The sequence below is a fragment of the Eptesicus fuscus genome, chromosome 15 (genome assembly GCF_027574615.1).
Source record: "Eptesicus fuscus isolate TK198812 chromosome 15, DD_ASM_mEF_20220401, whole genome shotgun sequence".
Taxonomy (NCBI): domain Eukaryota; kingdom Metazoa; phylum Chordata; class Mammalia; order Chiroptera; family Vespertilionidae; genus Eptesicus; species Eptesicus fuscus.
Genome location: NC_072487.1, coordinates 74306775 through 74321746, shown reverse-complemented (window position 1 = coordinate 74321746; position 14972 = coordinate 74306775). Strand labels below are relative to the sequence as shown.

The following is a 14972-nucleotide window of genomic DNA, read 5'->3' as shown; positions in this document are numbered from 1 at the left end:
AAACTTAACTAAGGAGGTAAAAGACCTATACACGGAAAACTACAGGACACTGAAAAAAGAGATAGAGGAAGACGTAAACAGATGGAAGAACATACCATGTTCATGGATTGGTAGAATCAACATCATTAAAATGTCCATACTACCCAAAGCAATCTATAGATTCAATGCACTCCCCATTAAAATACCAATGGCATATTTCACCGACCTTGAAAGAACTCTCCAAAAATTCATCTGGAATAAAAAAAGACCCCGAATAGCCACAGCAATCCTGCGAAAGAAGAATAAAGTAGGAGGGATCTCAATACCAGATTTCAAGCTGTATTACAAAGCCACTGTTCTCAAAACAGCCTGGTACTGGCACAAGAACAGACATATAGATCAGTGGAACAGAATAGAGAATCCAGATATTGACCCAAACCACTATGCTCAATTAATATTTGACAAAGGAGGCATGAACATACAATGGAGTCAAGACAGTCTCTTCAATAAATGGTGTTGGGAAAATTGGACAGATACATGCAAAAAAATGAAGCTTGATCACCAACTTACGCCATACACAAAAATAAACTCAAAATGGATACAGGACTTAAACATAAGACGGGAAACCATAAAAATACTAGAGGAATCCACAGGTAGCAAAATCTCAGACATATGCCAAAAGAAATTCTTCACTGACACTGCCCCTAGGGCAATGGAAGCTAAAGAGAAAATTAACAAATGGGACTACATCAAAATAAAAAGCTTTTTCACAGCAAAAGAAACCATTAACAAAACAACAAGAAGGCCTACTGCATGGGAGAACATATTTGCAAATGGCATCACTGATAAAGGTTTGATCTCCAACATCTACATGCAGCTTATACAACTTAATAAAAGGAAGATAAATGATCCAATAAAGAAATGGGCAACAGACCTAAATAGAAGCTTTTCAAAAGAAGACAGAAGGAAGGCCAAGAGACACATGAAAACATGCTCAACGTCACTAATTATCCGAGAGATGCAAATCAAAACAACAATGAGGTACCATCTCACACCTGTCAGAATGGCTATCATCAACAAATCAACAAACGACAAGTGTTGGCGAGGATGCGGAGAAAAAGGAACCCTCGTGCACTGCTGGTGGGAATGCAGACTGGTGCAGCCACTGTGGAGAACAGTATGGAGCTTCCTCAAAAAACTGAAAATGGAACTCCCATTTGACCCAGTGATCCCACTCCTGGGAATATATCCGAAGAAACTAGAAACACCAATCAGAAAGGATATATGCACCCCTATGTTCATAGCAGCACAATTCACCATAGCTAAGATTTGGAAACAGCCTAGGTGCCCGTCAGCAGATGACTGGATCAGAAAACTGTGGTACATCTACACAATGGAATACTATGCTGCCATAAAAAAGAAGGAATTCTCATCATTTGCAGCAACCTGGATGGAATTGGAGAACATTATGCTAAGTGAAATAAGCCAGTCAATGAAAGAAAAATACCACATGATCCCACTCATTTAGGGATAGTAAAGATCAGTATAAAGTGATGAACAAAAAGATAGATACAGAGACAGTAAAGCATCAAACAGACTTTCAAATTACAGGGGGAAAGTTAGGGAGAGGTGGGGGAGTTATGAAGTCAAACGAAGGACTTGTATGCATGCATATAAGCATAAACAATGGACGCAAAACTCTGGGGGGAAGGGCATGTGTGGGTGTGGGGTGGGGGGGTAATGGTAAGATATGTACACATATAATACCTCAATAAAAAATATTAAAAAAAAAAAAAAAAAAAAAAAAAAAAAAAAAAAAAAAACCAAACCAAATGACTCCTCACTGGGCCACCCTTTCTGTCCACGTCTGGCTGAGAGCGGGAGGGGTGGGGGGGGGGGGAGGGGGAGGGGAGCACCAGGCCAGAGACTGAGCCAGCCCCCACCTCGGGTCCGAAGGGCTGATAAATACCAGGCAAGGCCTGGGCCTCCAGGGCAGGGCGCAGAGCTGGGCAGACGGGTGGGCAGTGAGGCTCGAAGAGTCCGGGGGACAGGAGACAGGGACACGGGGAAAGGCCCTCAGGGCTCCAGGAATCGCTCTGCCACAAAGTCGAAGTCCCGGAAGGCGGCCTGCTGGCGGGCAGTGAGGGGGCCGCGGGGGTCCGGCGGGGTCAGGGCAGGCGGCAGTCCCGTGAACTCGCCCTCAAAGTAGCGCAGATCTGTGGGCCCGCAGAGGGTGGGTGCGAAGGGGGGCTGGACAGCGCGGGCCAGCAGAGCCTGCCAGTCAGTGGTCTGGGGACAAGGGCAGAGGTGCCTGAGGTGACGGCCATGGCAGCCCACGCGGTCCCTCCCCTCCCACTGCGCCCTGGCCACTCACCCCGAAGAAAGGCTGGGTCTTGATCTCCTCAGCATCCTGCTCGCCTGCCCCCAGGCGCTTCTCCGGGCATTTCTGGAGGAGCTGGGCAAGAGCAGGTGCTCACCAAGGGCACTGGGCCCCAGGCACTGCCGCCGCCCCAGGCCCCCCGAGGGAGCTGGGCCCCGGGCCCAGGGCCCCGAGGATGGGAGGTTACCTTCTGAATGAGCTCGAGTCCTTGCACCGACAGAAAGCGGGGATACGGGGCTTCCGCGTTGACGATGCAGTCAAACACCTCCTCCTCGGTGTCCCCTGGGAACGGGCACTGCGGGGACGGGGGCTCAGTGGGGTGCACGGGCCACGCCCAGCCCACCCCGACCTAGAGGCCCTGGCAGCCCAGGCTCGGCACTCACCTCACCCACCAGCATCTCATACAGCAGCACGCCCAGCCCCCACCAGTCCACGGCCCGTGTGTAGGCCTCCTGGGTCAGCACCTCGGGGGCCAGGAACTCTGGGGTGCCACAGAAGGTGCTGGTCCGATCCCCAAAGCCAATCCCTGCAAATCAACAGCCACACCAGTGCCGGTTCAGTGTGTCTGGTCCACAGTAACCTCTGTGGTTGGAAGAACCAACAGCCAACCCTTATGCCCCCCTGTACCTAACCCGTGCCAAGCCCTGCGCCCTACTCTGGGAGGTGGGAATGGATTTTACGACATCGGCCGGAGGAAGCGAGGCTCAGCCAAGCTCACATGCCGAGGCCACGAAGGACGCAGAACCCAGTGCCCTCTCCCAGCTCCGGAGCACGGGCTCTCCCTTGGGCCAAGGGAAGCCAGGGCTCTTCAGAGCTTGTAGGGTTGGGAAGGAAGCCCAATGTGTCCACTTGGTCCCTGGGATGAGGGGGGGGGGTAGATTTCCCGGGAGATGCCACTGCTGGCCTGGACTGGGTGAGAAGGCTGGAGGACACAGGATCCTGGACAGGAGACACACACCTTCCTTACATAGTCCAAAGTCTGCGATCTTCAGGAAACCCTGGGCATCCAGCAGAAGATTATCCAACTTGAGGTCCCTGGGGGGGGGGGGGGGGCAGAGCAAAGGGCCCTGGAACGGTGCCCAGGAGAGAGACAGCATCCGCTCCCTCGCCACTCCCCCAGCATCTCAGGGACCAGTTACCTGTAAATGATTTTCTTCTCGTGCAAGAACTGCAGTCCCAGGACCACACAGGCCAGGTAGAACCTGGAGGGGTTTCGGGGAAGCTTAGGCCCAGGACTGTGGGGGGAGGGCAGGGAGGCACAGGATGGCCATGGCCTGGGGACCCTTGGATGAGGGCAAGAGGCTGGGACAAGCCTCACGTGGGGGTGGGGCTCCTCCAGACAGCAGCCCAAGGTTGCTGCCAGCTCACAGCCTACTCTTCCCGGGGTCTTAGATCTCCTCGTCCCGCCTCCTCCCGGCAGCCTGCATGCCTGTTTTTCAAATGAGGATCTGAGCCCCCAGGGGAGAGATGTGCCCAGGGTCACAGCTAGCGGCAGAGCTGATATGAGCCCAGACTTCAGGGCGCACTCTGGTGGACAAGAGACAACTTCAGCTGCCAGTCACTGTTCACCATGCTTAAGCCTCTGACACAGTTCTTTCTAACCCGATTCCGAGCTACACAAACTGAGGCTCAAGGTCCCAAATGCTGTGAGAGCTGATAACCAGGATTTGAACCAAGGCCTCCCTGACTCCCTGCTCCTCTGCTGATGGGTGCCCGGAGGAAGCCGGGTGAGGGAGGCCCGGTATAGGGAACCCGGGTCGGCTTGTTGGAAGAGGCAGACAAGAGGAACGGAAACCCACCGGGCCTGGGGCTCAGGGAAAACGTCCTCGTGGATCTGCATCATGAGGTCACCACCGGGCGCGAACTCGGTCACGAAGCAGGCGTGGCTGGAGGTCTGGAAGCAGGCAAGGAGGGACAGCAGGAAGGGATGTCCCGTGCGGCCCACAGCCTGCAGGATCCGCTTCTCGCAGTACAGGCTGCAGGGGAGGGCGTGGGTTTCAGAGGGAAGGAAACCTCCCTGGCTGTGCCCTGCCACCCACAGGACACCAGACAAAGTGCCGGCAGCTCCGTAGAGCTGGTTTCTATGTACCAGGGGCTCATGTGGGTCAGTTAACCTGCACAACCACCACTGTCCCATTTTACAGATGAGGAAACTGAGGTGCAGAGGTAAGAGAGGACCTGCCCAAGGGCCCATCATTAACTGCAGGTGCTAAAAAAAAAAAGAACCCAGGCCTGGCTGGCCCGAGTCACCACTTCAAAGCCCCAGGAGCGTTCGGCTGCCTTCTGGTGCCCGCTGCAGGGCCAGTGCCCGTGGCATCACCACACACCTTTCTATCTCGTCCCGGCTCAGCACCTCCTGCTTCTTCAGCGCTTTGATGGCGTAGTATTTCCCCGTCCCCTTGAACTGCACCAGGAGAACCTGGGACCAGAGAAAGGCTGGGCTCCAGGTGGGCAGTACCGGGATGAGGGTCACAGCGTCCTCCGAGCTAAGGCGCCGAGGGCTGCCCACCCTCCACTGCACCCACCTTCCCGAAGTGTCCCCGGCCCAGCACAGCCAAGCAGCGGAAGTCCTGAAGCCGTGGGGGTTTCCTGTAAGAGAGAGGGCACAGGCAGCCCCCCGGGCCACGGGCTGGGCCCCCACCCACCCCTCATGCCCGATCCTGGCCTGGCCCCGCCTGTGGGGCTGGCGGGCCGGGGGCTCAGGACCGCAGGTGCCTGAGGCTGGCATACAGCTGGGGCCTCAATGATGTCGGTTCAGAGCGAGAACCTGAGAGCGAGCTGTGAACGCGCCCAGGAGCCGCGGGGTGACGACTGAGTGAGTGGATAATGTCTCAAACAAGAAGGTGACCTGACGGGGTACCTGGTCGGGGAGGCTGGCGGAGATGACCCCAGTCGAGTCCTGGGCTCCATGTGGGGGCGTTTGGTGCGCTGTGAGGGCAGAGGGGCTCAGGGCAGAGCAGGGCTTCCTTCCTCCCTCCCTCCAGCTCCGCCACCCCCAGCCCAGCACCCCCAGGGCTACCAGCCCCCCTCACCGGCGTCTCCTCCAGGGCTGGCTCCCGGGGCAGGTAGAGGCGTGGGGGCTTGGGTGGGGGCCTCATCTCTTCTCCCAACGGGGTCTTCTTGGGTGGGAAACCACTGTGGGGAGGGAGCAGACACATGGTGGGGCAGAGGCAGACAGAACAGCTGGGGGATGGACACACAGCCATGCCGAGAGAGAGAGAGAGAGAGAGAGAGAGAGAGAGAGAGAGAGAGAGAGATAGATAGATAGGCCGGGAGTCTGGGGGGTGAGGTGGCTTCTCACCTGGGCGAGGCAGGGCTGGTGGCCCCCCGAGGTGTGGCCGGGGTCCGGGGGCACCCTTTGGGAGGGCTGATCGTGCTTGGGGAGCTGCAGGGGGGCAGCAGGTTCATGACCAAGCGCCCCCAGGCTGCCATGCTGAGGTTCATCTGGGAAGCCCTCAGGAAGTCCTGACCTGGGGCAAAAGGGAGGTTCAGTCCCGGGGCCCCCTGACGCCCCTGCCCTCCTCCCCACGTGCACAGCCCTGTCCTGTCCATACCCCTGCGTTTAGAGAAAATGCGTTTCTGCCTCTGCAGCCGCGGCCTCCTCTCAATGACGGGGTCACAGAAGGTTACCTGCGGGGTCACAGAAGGTTACCTGCGGGGTCACAGGTTACCTGAAGCCCAGTCCCCTCCCACCCCACCTGCCATGGGCACCTCCCCAGCCTCCAGGATCCCGGCCTGAGCCCCCAGTGGCAACGATGCAAGAGCCAGAAGGGCTCCGAGAGACGGAGTCAACATCCTCATTGGTAGCAGTGGGGAAACTGAGGCCCAGAGAAGAGAGGCACTTGTCTAGAGTCACCACGAAGCAGGGCGGTCAGGACAAGGACACAGGCCTAGGGACTCCGCGTGGGCCTCGGAGACGGCCTGGGAACCCCTTCTCGGAGACCTCCTCCCTCTGGGCCTCAATGTCCACTCCTCCGAGGGGGCCAGGATCCCACGTGATCAGAAGGCAGGGGCAGGGGGCACCTGGGCAAACAGCAGCCCCTGGGGCACCAGGCTGAGCGTGAGCTGGTGACAAGCATTGTCCAGGAAGTCCTCCAGCCGCAGGAAGGCCACGGCGCACAGCTGTCGCCAGTCCCGCCAGCGCACCCCGATCTCCAGCTCTCGGGCCTGTAGCGGAAAGGCCGGGTTGAAGATGGGGCTGGCCTTCCACCCGGTGGCCCAACGTCACCCCTGGCCTCACAAGGGCCGGCCTCACCCGCTCCAGGGGGATGACAAAGGTCTGGTCCCAGGACTGCTGGGCTACCGGTCCCCAGCCCGTCTGGCCCACGATGCGATTGTCCACCTTTAGCACGGCCAGCACCTCACCTGCAGGGCCAGAACCAGGGCTCAGGGAAGGCCAGGAGTGGGGGTCCTTGGCTGCTCCCCCATAGCTCCCTGCAGCCCCTTACTCACTGGCCAGCTCGCCTGTGCCACGCTGCTGCCTGGCTCTGCCCCGAAGCCAGCCCTGGGAGGGGCTCCTGGCCAGCGCGGTCACCGGGGACCGGCCGGGCACAGCTGTCAGCAGCTGCTCACAGCCCAGGAGGTGGACCTGCAGTGTCCCTGTGGGGAGCGGGAGGTGGGGGGTTGGGGGGGTGCGGAAAGCATGGTCAGGTGCCATCCTCCCACTGCCACCCCCAGTGGCCCCTGGACCCCAGGAACACTACCTTCTCATAGAGATGCTGAACCCAGAGCCTGCCCACATCAGGCCTTGGCAGCCGTCTGCCACCCTCCAGGCAGACCAGCTGGCTCTCCCTCCTGAGCGCTGTCCATGTGTTGGGGGCAGCAGGGACCCACAGGCAGAGGAGTGACCCTCAAACCTCAGCCAAGCCACATGGAGCCACAGTGCATGACGACATGCTACCCAGGGCTCAGGGCCTGGCTGCCTGTCCTATCCCCCCTCCTCCCTGGGCCTCAGTTTCCCCATCTGTACAGAGGAAAGGAGTCTCAGCTCTGTCCCACCTCCCACGAGGGCTACAAAGCGTGTTTTGCCAACCAAGTGGATTCGTTTTTAGGGTCACTAAACTTTTGTCCCTCAAAGAGGAAGCAGTAGGGCTCGAGTAGTTTTCGAGGAAATAAACTGGGCCAAAGAGCACCATTTAGGGGAGTCCAGGTCTGGGGGTTACACTCCAAAGGACCTTAAAAGAGGGCAGCGGCCTGGGTAGGAACTAAGGTGTTCAGCCAGGACACAGGATTTAGAGCGGCCCCGAGTAGCCCACTTCTAGGCCTTTTAACAAGTCATTTCCCCTGCCTTCCCCAACTCATCCCCTTGGCCAGATCTCATAAGCCCTCTAAGGCTGAGCTCAGACACACCATCTCCTCCAGGAATCACTCCTGATTCTCTGAGGCCAGGTGAGGGGGCCCATCCAGCCGCTGTACCTCCCCTTCTCAGCTCTGCTCACAGTGGGATGTGGCCTGTGTACGCTCCAACCAGCTCTGAGCAGGAAGGCGCTGGGCTCTCTATTGGTACTCTCTCCCGGTGGGAAGCTCAGGGCTACCAAAGTCTGCATCTGAGATTGCTCACTGATTGCAATTCAGCTGCCACTCTAAGGAGACAGATCCAACTTGGGATAAGAAAGAACTCTGGAATAGCCCAAGCTGCCCAGCACTGGCGGCCAAGGCCTCCGGGGCTGAGAGCTCCCTAACACTGGCCCTTTAAACATTACTATGGTTCCTCATTTAAATAACAGCTTCACTGATAGGGTGCTGACTGTGCCCACAGAGTGCTTAGCACTTCACAGGCAACAACCACGCACTGGTTTTCACAGCAGCCCCATGAAGTAGGTGCTGTTATCGTCCCCATTTTACAGCTGGATAAACTGTGGTTTGGAGAAAGGATGTCAATTGTCCAAGGCCTCACAGCTAGGGGGTGGTGGAGCCAGGATTGGAACCCTTCTCCAAAGTTCTTCCCCACGGTATTGCAGTCCTTTCTGGAAGGGAAAGAGAGTTCGGAAGTGGGAGCGGCTCCTGCTACCTGTCATGGCGATGGGCTTTACAAGCGTCCCTGAAGGCTGAGGGTTCCCAGACACAGCAGTCCGCAGCTCCCGGGCCACTCTGCCACGCAGAGGGTGAGCAGGAGGCAGTCTCTCCAGCAGCTGCTCCAAGGCCAGCCGCAGGAGGTCCAGTTTCTGGGAGGACTCCTGGAGCTGGGCCTGAGCCTGCAGAGGGGACACAGGCCCAGGGGGAAAGGGGTGTGGGGGCACTGGCTCAGGCCACCCGTAGACACCCCCTCTGAGGTCTACACCGAATGAGCCCCCACGTGGCCAGTCCATGGTGCCTCCCATCGCTGCCGAGGGGGGAAGGGAACAAGGAGACCCTCAGAGAGGAGTGGCAACGGGAGGGGGCGGCGGCCTGACCTCGGCCAGCGCCTTGCGGTCTTGCATTCGCCGGCCACCCAGCAGCTTCACCACGTTCTTGGCCCCCTCGGCCACGGCAGCCTCAATGCGCAGCCGGTGCCTCAGCTCCTCCGCCAGCAGTTCAGGACCTGGGAGGAGGGGGTCAGCGCTCAGGCCCGTGCCCTGCTCTGCCCCCCCCCCCCCCCCCCCACCCCCGCTTCTCAAGGCCTCACCTGGCTCGGGGGACCCACTGGCCTCCAGGCTGCTGATCTTCATTCGCAGCAGGGCCACCTTCAGCTGGCTGTCCCGCAGCATCTGCTGAGCAGCTGCCAAGAGCTTCCTCCCCTGTGGGGTCGTGACATGTGCTGGCCCAGAGCCTCCCTGGTCAGACCCGGGACTGGCGCGGAGCCTCCCCCGTTCACCAGGACCGAAGCCAAGCCTCCCACAGCCGGCCGGATAAGGAACCGAGTCTCCCTTGTTAGAGGAGGTCCGGGGCACAGCCTCCCCCATGAGACCAGATAAGGGCTGAGGTCAAGCCTCCTCCAGCATATCAGGACTGAGCTCCCACATCACGCTGGGGGCTGGGGCTGGGGCTGGGCCTTCCCTATTAGACTGGGAACTTCAGCGTTGTGCCTTCTCTGTGTGACCAGGGGTTCGAGCCGTGCCTTCCCCACCAAGCTGGGATCTGGGACCACGCCGTCTCCATCAGACTAAGGGTTAGGGCTGTGTCTCCCTCATTGCATCAATGGCTGGGTAGCATTTCCCTTTCAGAATAGAGGCTGGAACAGCACCGACCCTAATAATCCAAGAGCCAAATCTCTCCCGTCAGAGCCCAGGAGCCTCACCTTGGGTGTGCCGCTGGCGTACGTGTGGGTCATGTTCTCAGCCCCCTGCTTCACCTTCAGCTCCACCTGCAGCTGCCTCTGGAGAGCCTCCAGGTGCCGGGCCCTGGGCTGCTCTGCCGGAGGCCGGGGTCCCGGGGCCGCAGGTTCTGTGTGCACCACACGGGGGGCCCATAAACCCCTCACCCACAGCCCAGCTCTCTCCTCCCTCCCCTCCTGGGCAGGGGCGGGTGGGGCAGCTCTGCGAGTGGTCAGGACGGAGGAGCTGGGTTAGTGAGCTGGCACCTGCTGTCCCCAGGGGGCTGCCCAGACGCTTCGCTCACCAGCTGGGGGGCCCGGCAGCAGGATGCGGGCGTGCAGCTCCTGGAGCTCCCCATGCAGCTGCTCCAGGCGGCGGTTGGAGGTCCGGAGGAGCTGCTGCACGTGGCCCAGGTGGCGGCGGTCCGTGGCCGCCCGCCGCAGGTTCTCCACACCCTCCTTGATTTTCAGCTCCTTCTGGATGGCCCGGCGGATCACCTCTCTCTCGTCCTCTGGGGGCCGCCGGCCAGGCCCGGGCTGTGGGGAGCAGAGGAGCAGGCCACTCAGTGCCCGCTGCCGCCAGCCTCAGCCCGCCACACGGTGGGGAGGGAGGCGGGGCTGGCGCCCAGGACCCGCACAGGGTGTGGGCAGCATCCCTGGCGGCAGAGGAGTAGCCCTCGGCCAGGTGGAAACCCCACGGCTACTGTGCAGCCCACGCTCCTGTCCTCGGCATTTGGGGGGAGAGGGGACTGTTCCCATGTACGTGGTGCTTCGGGGTGCCAGGGTCTGTAAGAGCTTTGCGGACGTTCATTTGTCAGTCCTGACAACAACCCCTGAGGTAGGTGCAGTTATGTGCCCATCGTGTAGGTGAGAAAACTGAGGCTCGGAGAGCGGTTAAGTACCCTGCCCAAGGTCACCCCAGAGGAGACACCACCACCTCTGGGCCCCAGCCCAGCCCTTCCCTGCCAGCCACGCTCCACAGGCGGCTGCTCTAAAGCTGGGGTTCAGGCTAAGATTTGAGCCAGAAAAGAGGCTAGGGATTTACTTAAGGTCAGAGGGCAGCTGGAGGCCGGAGTGGGGGCCAGGACTGTTCCCTTGAGGCCTCAGCTGGCAAAGCAGAGGCACACGGAAGGGCTAGGAAGGTCTCCGGGGACCCCCTTCCGGCCCAGCTCCTGGGAGGAAGCAGGTTTTCTCACAGCTTCACCCCAGGTTGGAGCGAGGAAGAGGCAAACCTTCCCAGAGGCCATTTCAAACCGGCGGTGCCAAAGCCGACCTCAGCCCAGGGTCACCCATGACCCCCTCCTCCCAGGGGCTCCTCCTTACCTCTCCGCTCGCCATCTCGGGAGCCCAGTGGAAGGGTGGCCACCCCCGCCTCAGGGACCCCACCCCCAGGCCAGGCCTCGGGGCCTCGCGGGCCAGGCAGGCAGAGGGCAGGGGTGGGGCTCAGGAAATCCTTTGCCGGCTCTAGGCGAAGGCCAGAGCCAAGGGCTCGAGCAAACAAAGCTCCCATGGAGCTGGGGGCCCGGCCACCGGGGTCCTGAGTCACCCAGCTCCGCTGCTGGGCGGAGGTTCACAGGAAATAGGAAAATGTGTACAAGTCGCTGCTGGAACAGGCGGACGGAGCTCCGCAGGAAGGCGGCGGGCGGGGGAGACGCAGCCCTGAGGTTGCTCAGCATCGGGGTGGAGGCCTCCCCCTCTTGAGCGGGGCCCAGACTCCTGTCTGCTCCGGGCTGGACGCCTGCCCCTGCGCACACCCCTCCCGTTGGCTGTGCCCGGGAACTACCCCATCCTCCCCGAGCAGACGTGCGCCCGGCCCGGGCCCGGTGCCCCTGCACCAGCGCCGGCGAGGGCAGGAACCGGCCCCTCCCCTTAGGGCTGGACCCCTACACGCTCGAAGGTTCCCGCCCAGGCACAGGGCTGGGCCCCCTGCCTGGGACCACACTCCGCACAAGCCCTGCGCTCTGGGAGGGTCCCCCCACCCCAAGTGCGCCGGACCGGCCCCTCCCGGCCCCGGGCCCCGGGCCCCGGGCGCACCAATTCTTCTCCCGCAGGGCCGCTCCCCGTGAGCCCGCACGGACCCCCCTTTCCTTTCCCGGCCGACTCCCAGGGCCTCGGCGTCCCGCCGGGAAGAGCCGGTTTTAGGGCACTTGGGGGCCCACCCTCGTGGCTCTGACCCGCTCACAGGCCGGCCTGGCCGGAGCGTCTGGGTCCATTGGGGGGGACTCGGGGACGGTTCCAGGGGGCATGAACGGTTTACCCCCGGGCGCAGTTATGCCCCGCGCAGGGGAAGGGGTGGGGCGGAGCGGGGGACACCGCCGGCGGCTCCCCCGCCCCCCGGCCTCTCCCGGAGCCGTTCACCTGCCGCCGCGCCTCCTCCTCCTCCATGGCGCGCTCCGGCCACGCGGCCTCTCTGCTCACCGGTCCGGCTCCGGAAGCCCCGGCCCCTCCGCCGAGACTTTCAAAACTTGAAACTTCCCGGGAAGCGGCGCCGGGGCGGCGGGATCGGGCGCCCCCTCCCGAGGTCCGCGGGCCTCCGGGACCTGGACTCAGCGCCGCCCCTCGGCCGCGCCAGGTCGGCTCTCGGGGCTCCACTCCCGAACCCGAGGCCACGGCTCCGGCCCCGGCTCCGAGGCTCCGTGGGCTTCCCCCTCTGAGGCCGCAGCTCCCTCTCGGGGACCCTGAGCCCGGTCCCGGGACAGGAGGGCAGGAGGGGGCATCTCCCGGGCTGGAGCTCCCGGGCCGCTCCGCCGCGTGCCGAGAGGGGCGGGTCCGAGCAGCCAGCGCCGCCTGCTGACCGCGGGCGCTGCGGTGTGGCCGGTCCGCTGCGGGCGGGTCACCTCCTCTTCCCGAGATCCCCGCACGGCCTGGCCCCGCCCCTCAGCGTCTTCCTCTCAGAGGTCGTCGGGGTCACGAGGGCTAACCCCAAACCTGTCGCCCCGAGATCTGGGCGCGTCTGGTTACTTGAAGACTGAACGGAGAGAAGCCTCCCCCGAGCGAAGCCGAAGCCAACCTCAGGGCAATGAACCAAAACGGCCCTCGTGCCCCCACCCTTGGCCCACCTGGAGCTTTCCGGTTCGGCCAGAGCCATGGACGCCCTCCCCGCCTTGTCCTGAGAAGCCCACCTGAAGAGAAGACGCCCTGCGGACTAGCCACCATCGCGGGAAGGTAACTAACCGGCCCGCTCTGGACGCCCTGGCGGGGGCTGGCCTGTGGAGGGAATCCAGGTTCCTCGTTGCCCAGCCTGTGGCTGTGCAGCCACTTCCTGGGATCGTCCTCACCTGCACCTTGTGCCAAAGGAGCCATCTCCCAGAAGCGTCAAATACCGAGAAAGTGAAATTGGCAAGCCACGGACAGCCCTGGGCCATTGCCCTGCAAAGGGACATCAACCGAGAAGCATCACCAACTGCAAAGGCAGCTGGGCTCAGTGGGGGACAAGCCTCCTTGTCATCATCAGAGGCAGGTCGGACACTTCCTGGTACGGAGGGAGACATTCACACACAATGGGCTCTTTTAAGTGGGGGCTGTTATCAGGCTGCCCTGAGGTTAATGTCTTGAACCACAATTTGGAAGTCAGGACTATCAGCCTCAGGCTGCAGCTTGTCGGCTAGCGGGAAAACCATGAATTGAACTAGCAGCTCATTTCAGGAGGGGGGTTTCGCTCCCAGCCTGAGGACCACTCCTTCACTCCTGCAGCCAGAAAGCTGAACTATGTCAAAGAACTGCCATCTACTTTCCAAATTTTCCTTGAACTGTTCCACTGCCTCACTTGTCCCTAAGGGAAAAGAGAATCCATCCATCCGTTTTAATGAACCCCAGGCTGGGCAAACCTGATGGGAGTCTGACCGGACAGCTAGCTGTACTGTATGTCTGACAGTGATGGGAATTCATGAAACATTCATTCTTAGCAAAATTGAAGTTTACATTCAACATCCGTCATATAGTTAACTATGTAACTATCAACCTGAAAGGAACCTAAATTCCTAGCAGGGTACGTAAGGAAGCACATTTCCCTTTCTATCCTCTTCATTCTCAGTGTGACAAACATCAATCCATCTACATCACTTAGACTTGCCTCCCTCGGGTAGTATCGGAGTACACCATGTCACCAACTAATCAAGCCAGCACACACCCTCCTTTGAAAAGTCCTCTCTGTTCTTGTTCTAATCACAAAATTTCAGTCTTTCCTTCAGACCTGTTAAAAAAGTAAACTTGTAAGCCAATAAGCACAGGCAGATATTCAAAAGGAAATGGTCACTGCTGGGGTGGGGGATAGACTTTTCAAAATAAGATGTCCTCTTTGTTTTTAAAGGATGTGCTCATTTTTAAATATATATATATATATATTGATTTCTGAGAGGAAGAGGGAGAAACAAACATCAATGATGAAAGAATCATGGATTGCACACCCACCACCGGGGATCGAACCCAAAACTGGGAATCTAAACATGACCTCCTGGTTCACTGGTCGAGGAGCAACACCGGCGAGATGTCCTCTGTAAACAATTGTAGACAAAACAATTTTGTCTCAATCTTCAGGAAATCCCGAGTCTGTCTTCACCCTTTACAACAAAATTCCATTCTTTTATTTTTAAAAAATATATTTTATTGATTTTTTACAGAGGAAGGGAGAGGGATAGAAAGCTAGAAACATACATTGATGTTTCCCTCTCAAAAAAAAAAAAAAAAAAGAAAGCTAGAAACATAGATCAGCTGCCTCCTGCACACCCCCTACTGGGGATGTGCCCGCAACCAAGGTACATGCCCTTGACTGGAATCGAACCTGGGACCTTTCAGTCCGCAGGCTGACGCTCTATCCACTGAGCCAAACCGGTTTCGGCCCAGAATTCCATTCTTGTAATAGCCAAAAAAAATAAATCATAGAATAATGTAACAAAAGAGGCAGAAAAATCAAATGTTTGTTTCTGGGACCAAGAGAAACCATGAAGCCACTTGTGCCATAGAGCAGAATGACAGACTGCCAGATTAATTCAGAAACCCAATTGTCCAGGAATCCTCTAAATGCCCAAAAGGTCATACCTCTTATAGCCAAACAGCTAACACAAGTAAAGCAAATTTGTCAGCTCAACAGGACATCCAGGTACTCTGTGGACCAATTAAACTCTACGTTTTAGAGCCAGAGTTGAGTGAGATAGCGAGGGCCTGTTTACGAAGGTCAGGCAATAATCTTAGAAACCAGGGCATCATTGGAGAAACCAATGTTAACCTCAACTAGAGGGATGTTCTAAAATAGAATACTCAAGGTTTTCAAATTAATGTAAAGACACATTACAAGCTGTTTTCTATGCCCCAATTCATTAGTTAAGTCCCCCTCCTAAACTGAGCATAGCAATTTGGGGAGAAACTAAACAGCTATTTGCTCTT

At 58.8% G+C, this 14972-nt stretch overlaps 1 protein-coding gene across 3 annotated transcripts; it reads right to left on the bottom strand.

Annotated features, from left to right (window-relative positions):
- Positions 1-1873: 1873 nt before the first annotated feature.
- On the bottom strand, positions 1874-12227 carry PKN3 (protein kinase N3). 3 transcript variants are annotated; one of them, XM_008152551.3, is made up of 22 exons: positions 11949-12227; positions 9896-10127; positions 9576-9721; positions 8964-9075; positions 8752-8879; positions 8370-8553; positions 6812-6958; positions 6615-6724; positions 6383-6526; positions 5914-5989; positions 5661-5829; positions 5392-5494; positions 5220-5287; positions 4885-4948; positions 4687-4778; positions 4159-4335; positions 3499-3561; positions 3318-3394; positions 2743-2885; positions 2547-2654; positions 2354-2434; positions 1874-2268 (listed from the first exon to the last, which is right to left on the bottom strand). In XM_008152551.3, the coding sequence occupies exons 1-22, from the start codon at positions 11973-11975 to the stop codon at positions 2056-2058; spliced, it is 2664 nt and encodes an 887-aa protein (XP_008150773.2). In that variant the 5' UTR covers positions 11976-12227; the 3' UTR covers positions 1874-2055. The 3 variants fall into 3 exon arrangements, with proteins under 3 accessions (XP_008150773.2, XP_027983079.2, XP_054583461.1); XM_028127278.2 differs by lacking the exon at positions 11949-12227 and adding an exon at positions 10914-10946; XM_054727486.1 differs by having other exon boundaries at positions 2061-2195.
- Positions 12228-14972: the final 2745 nt, after the last annotated feature.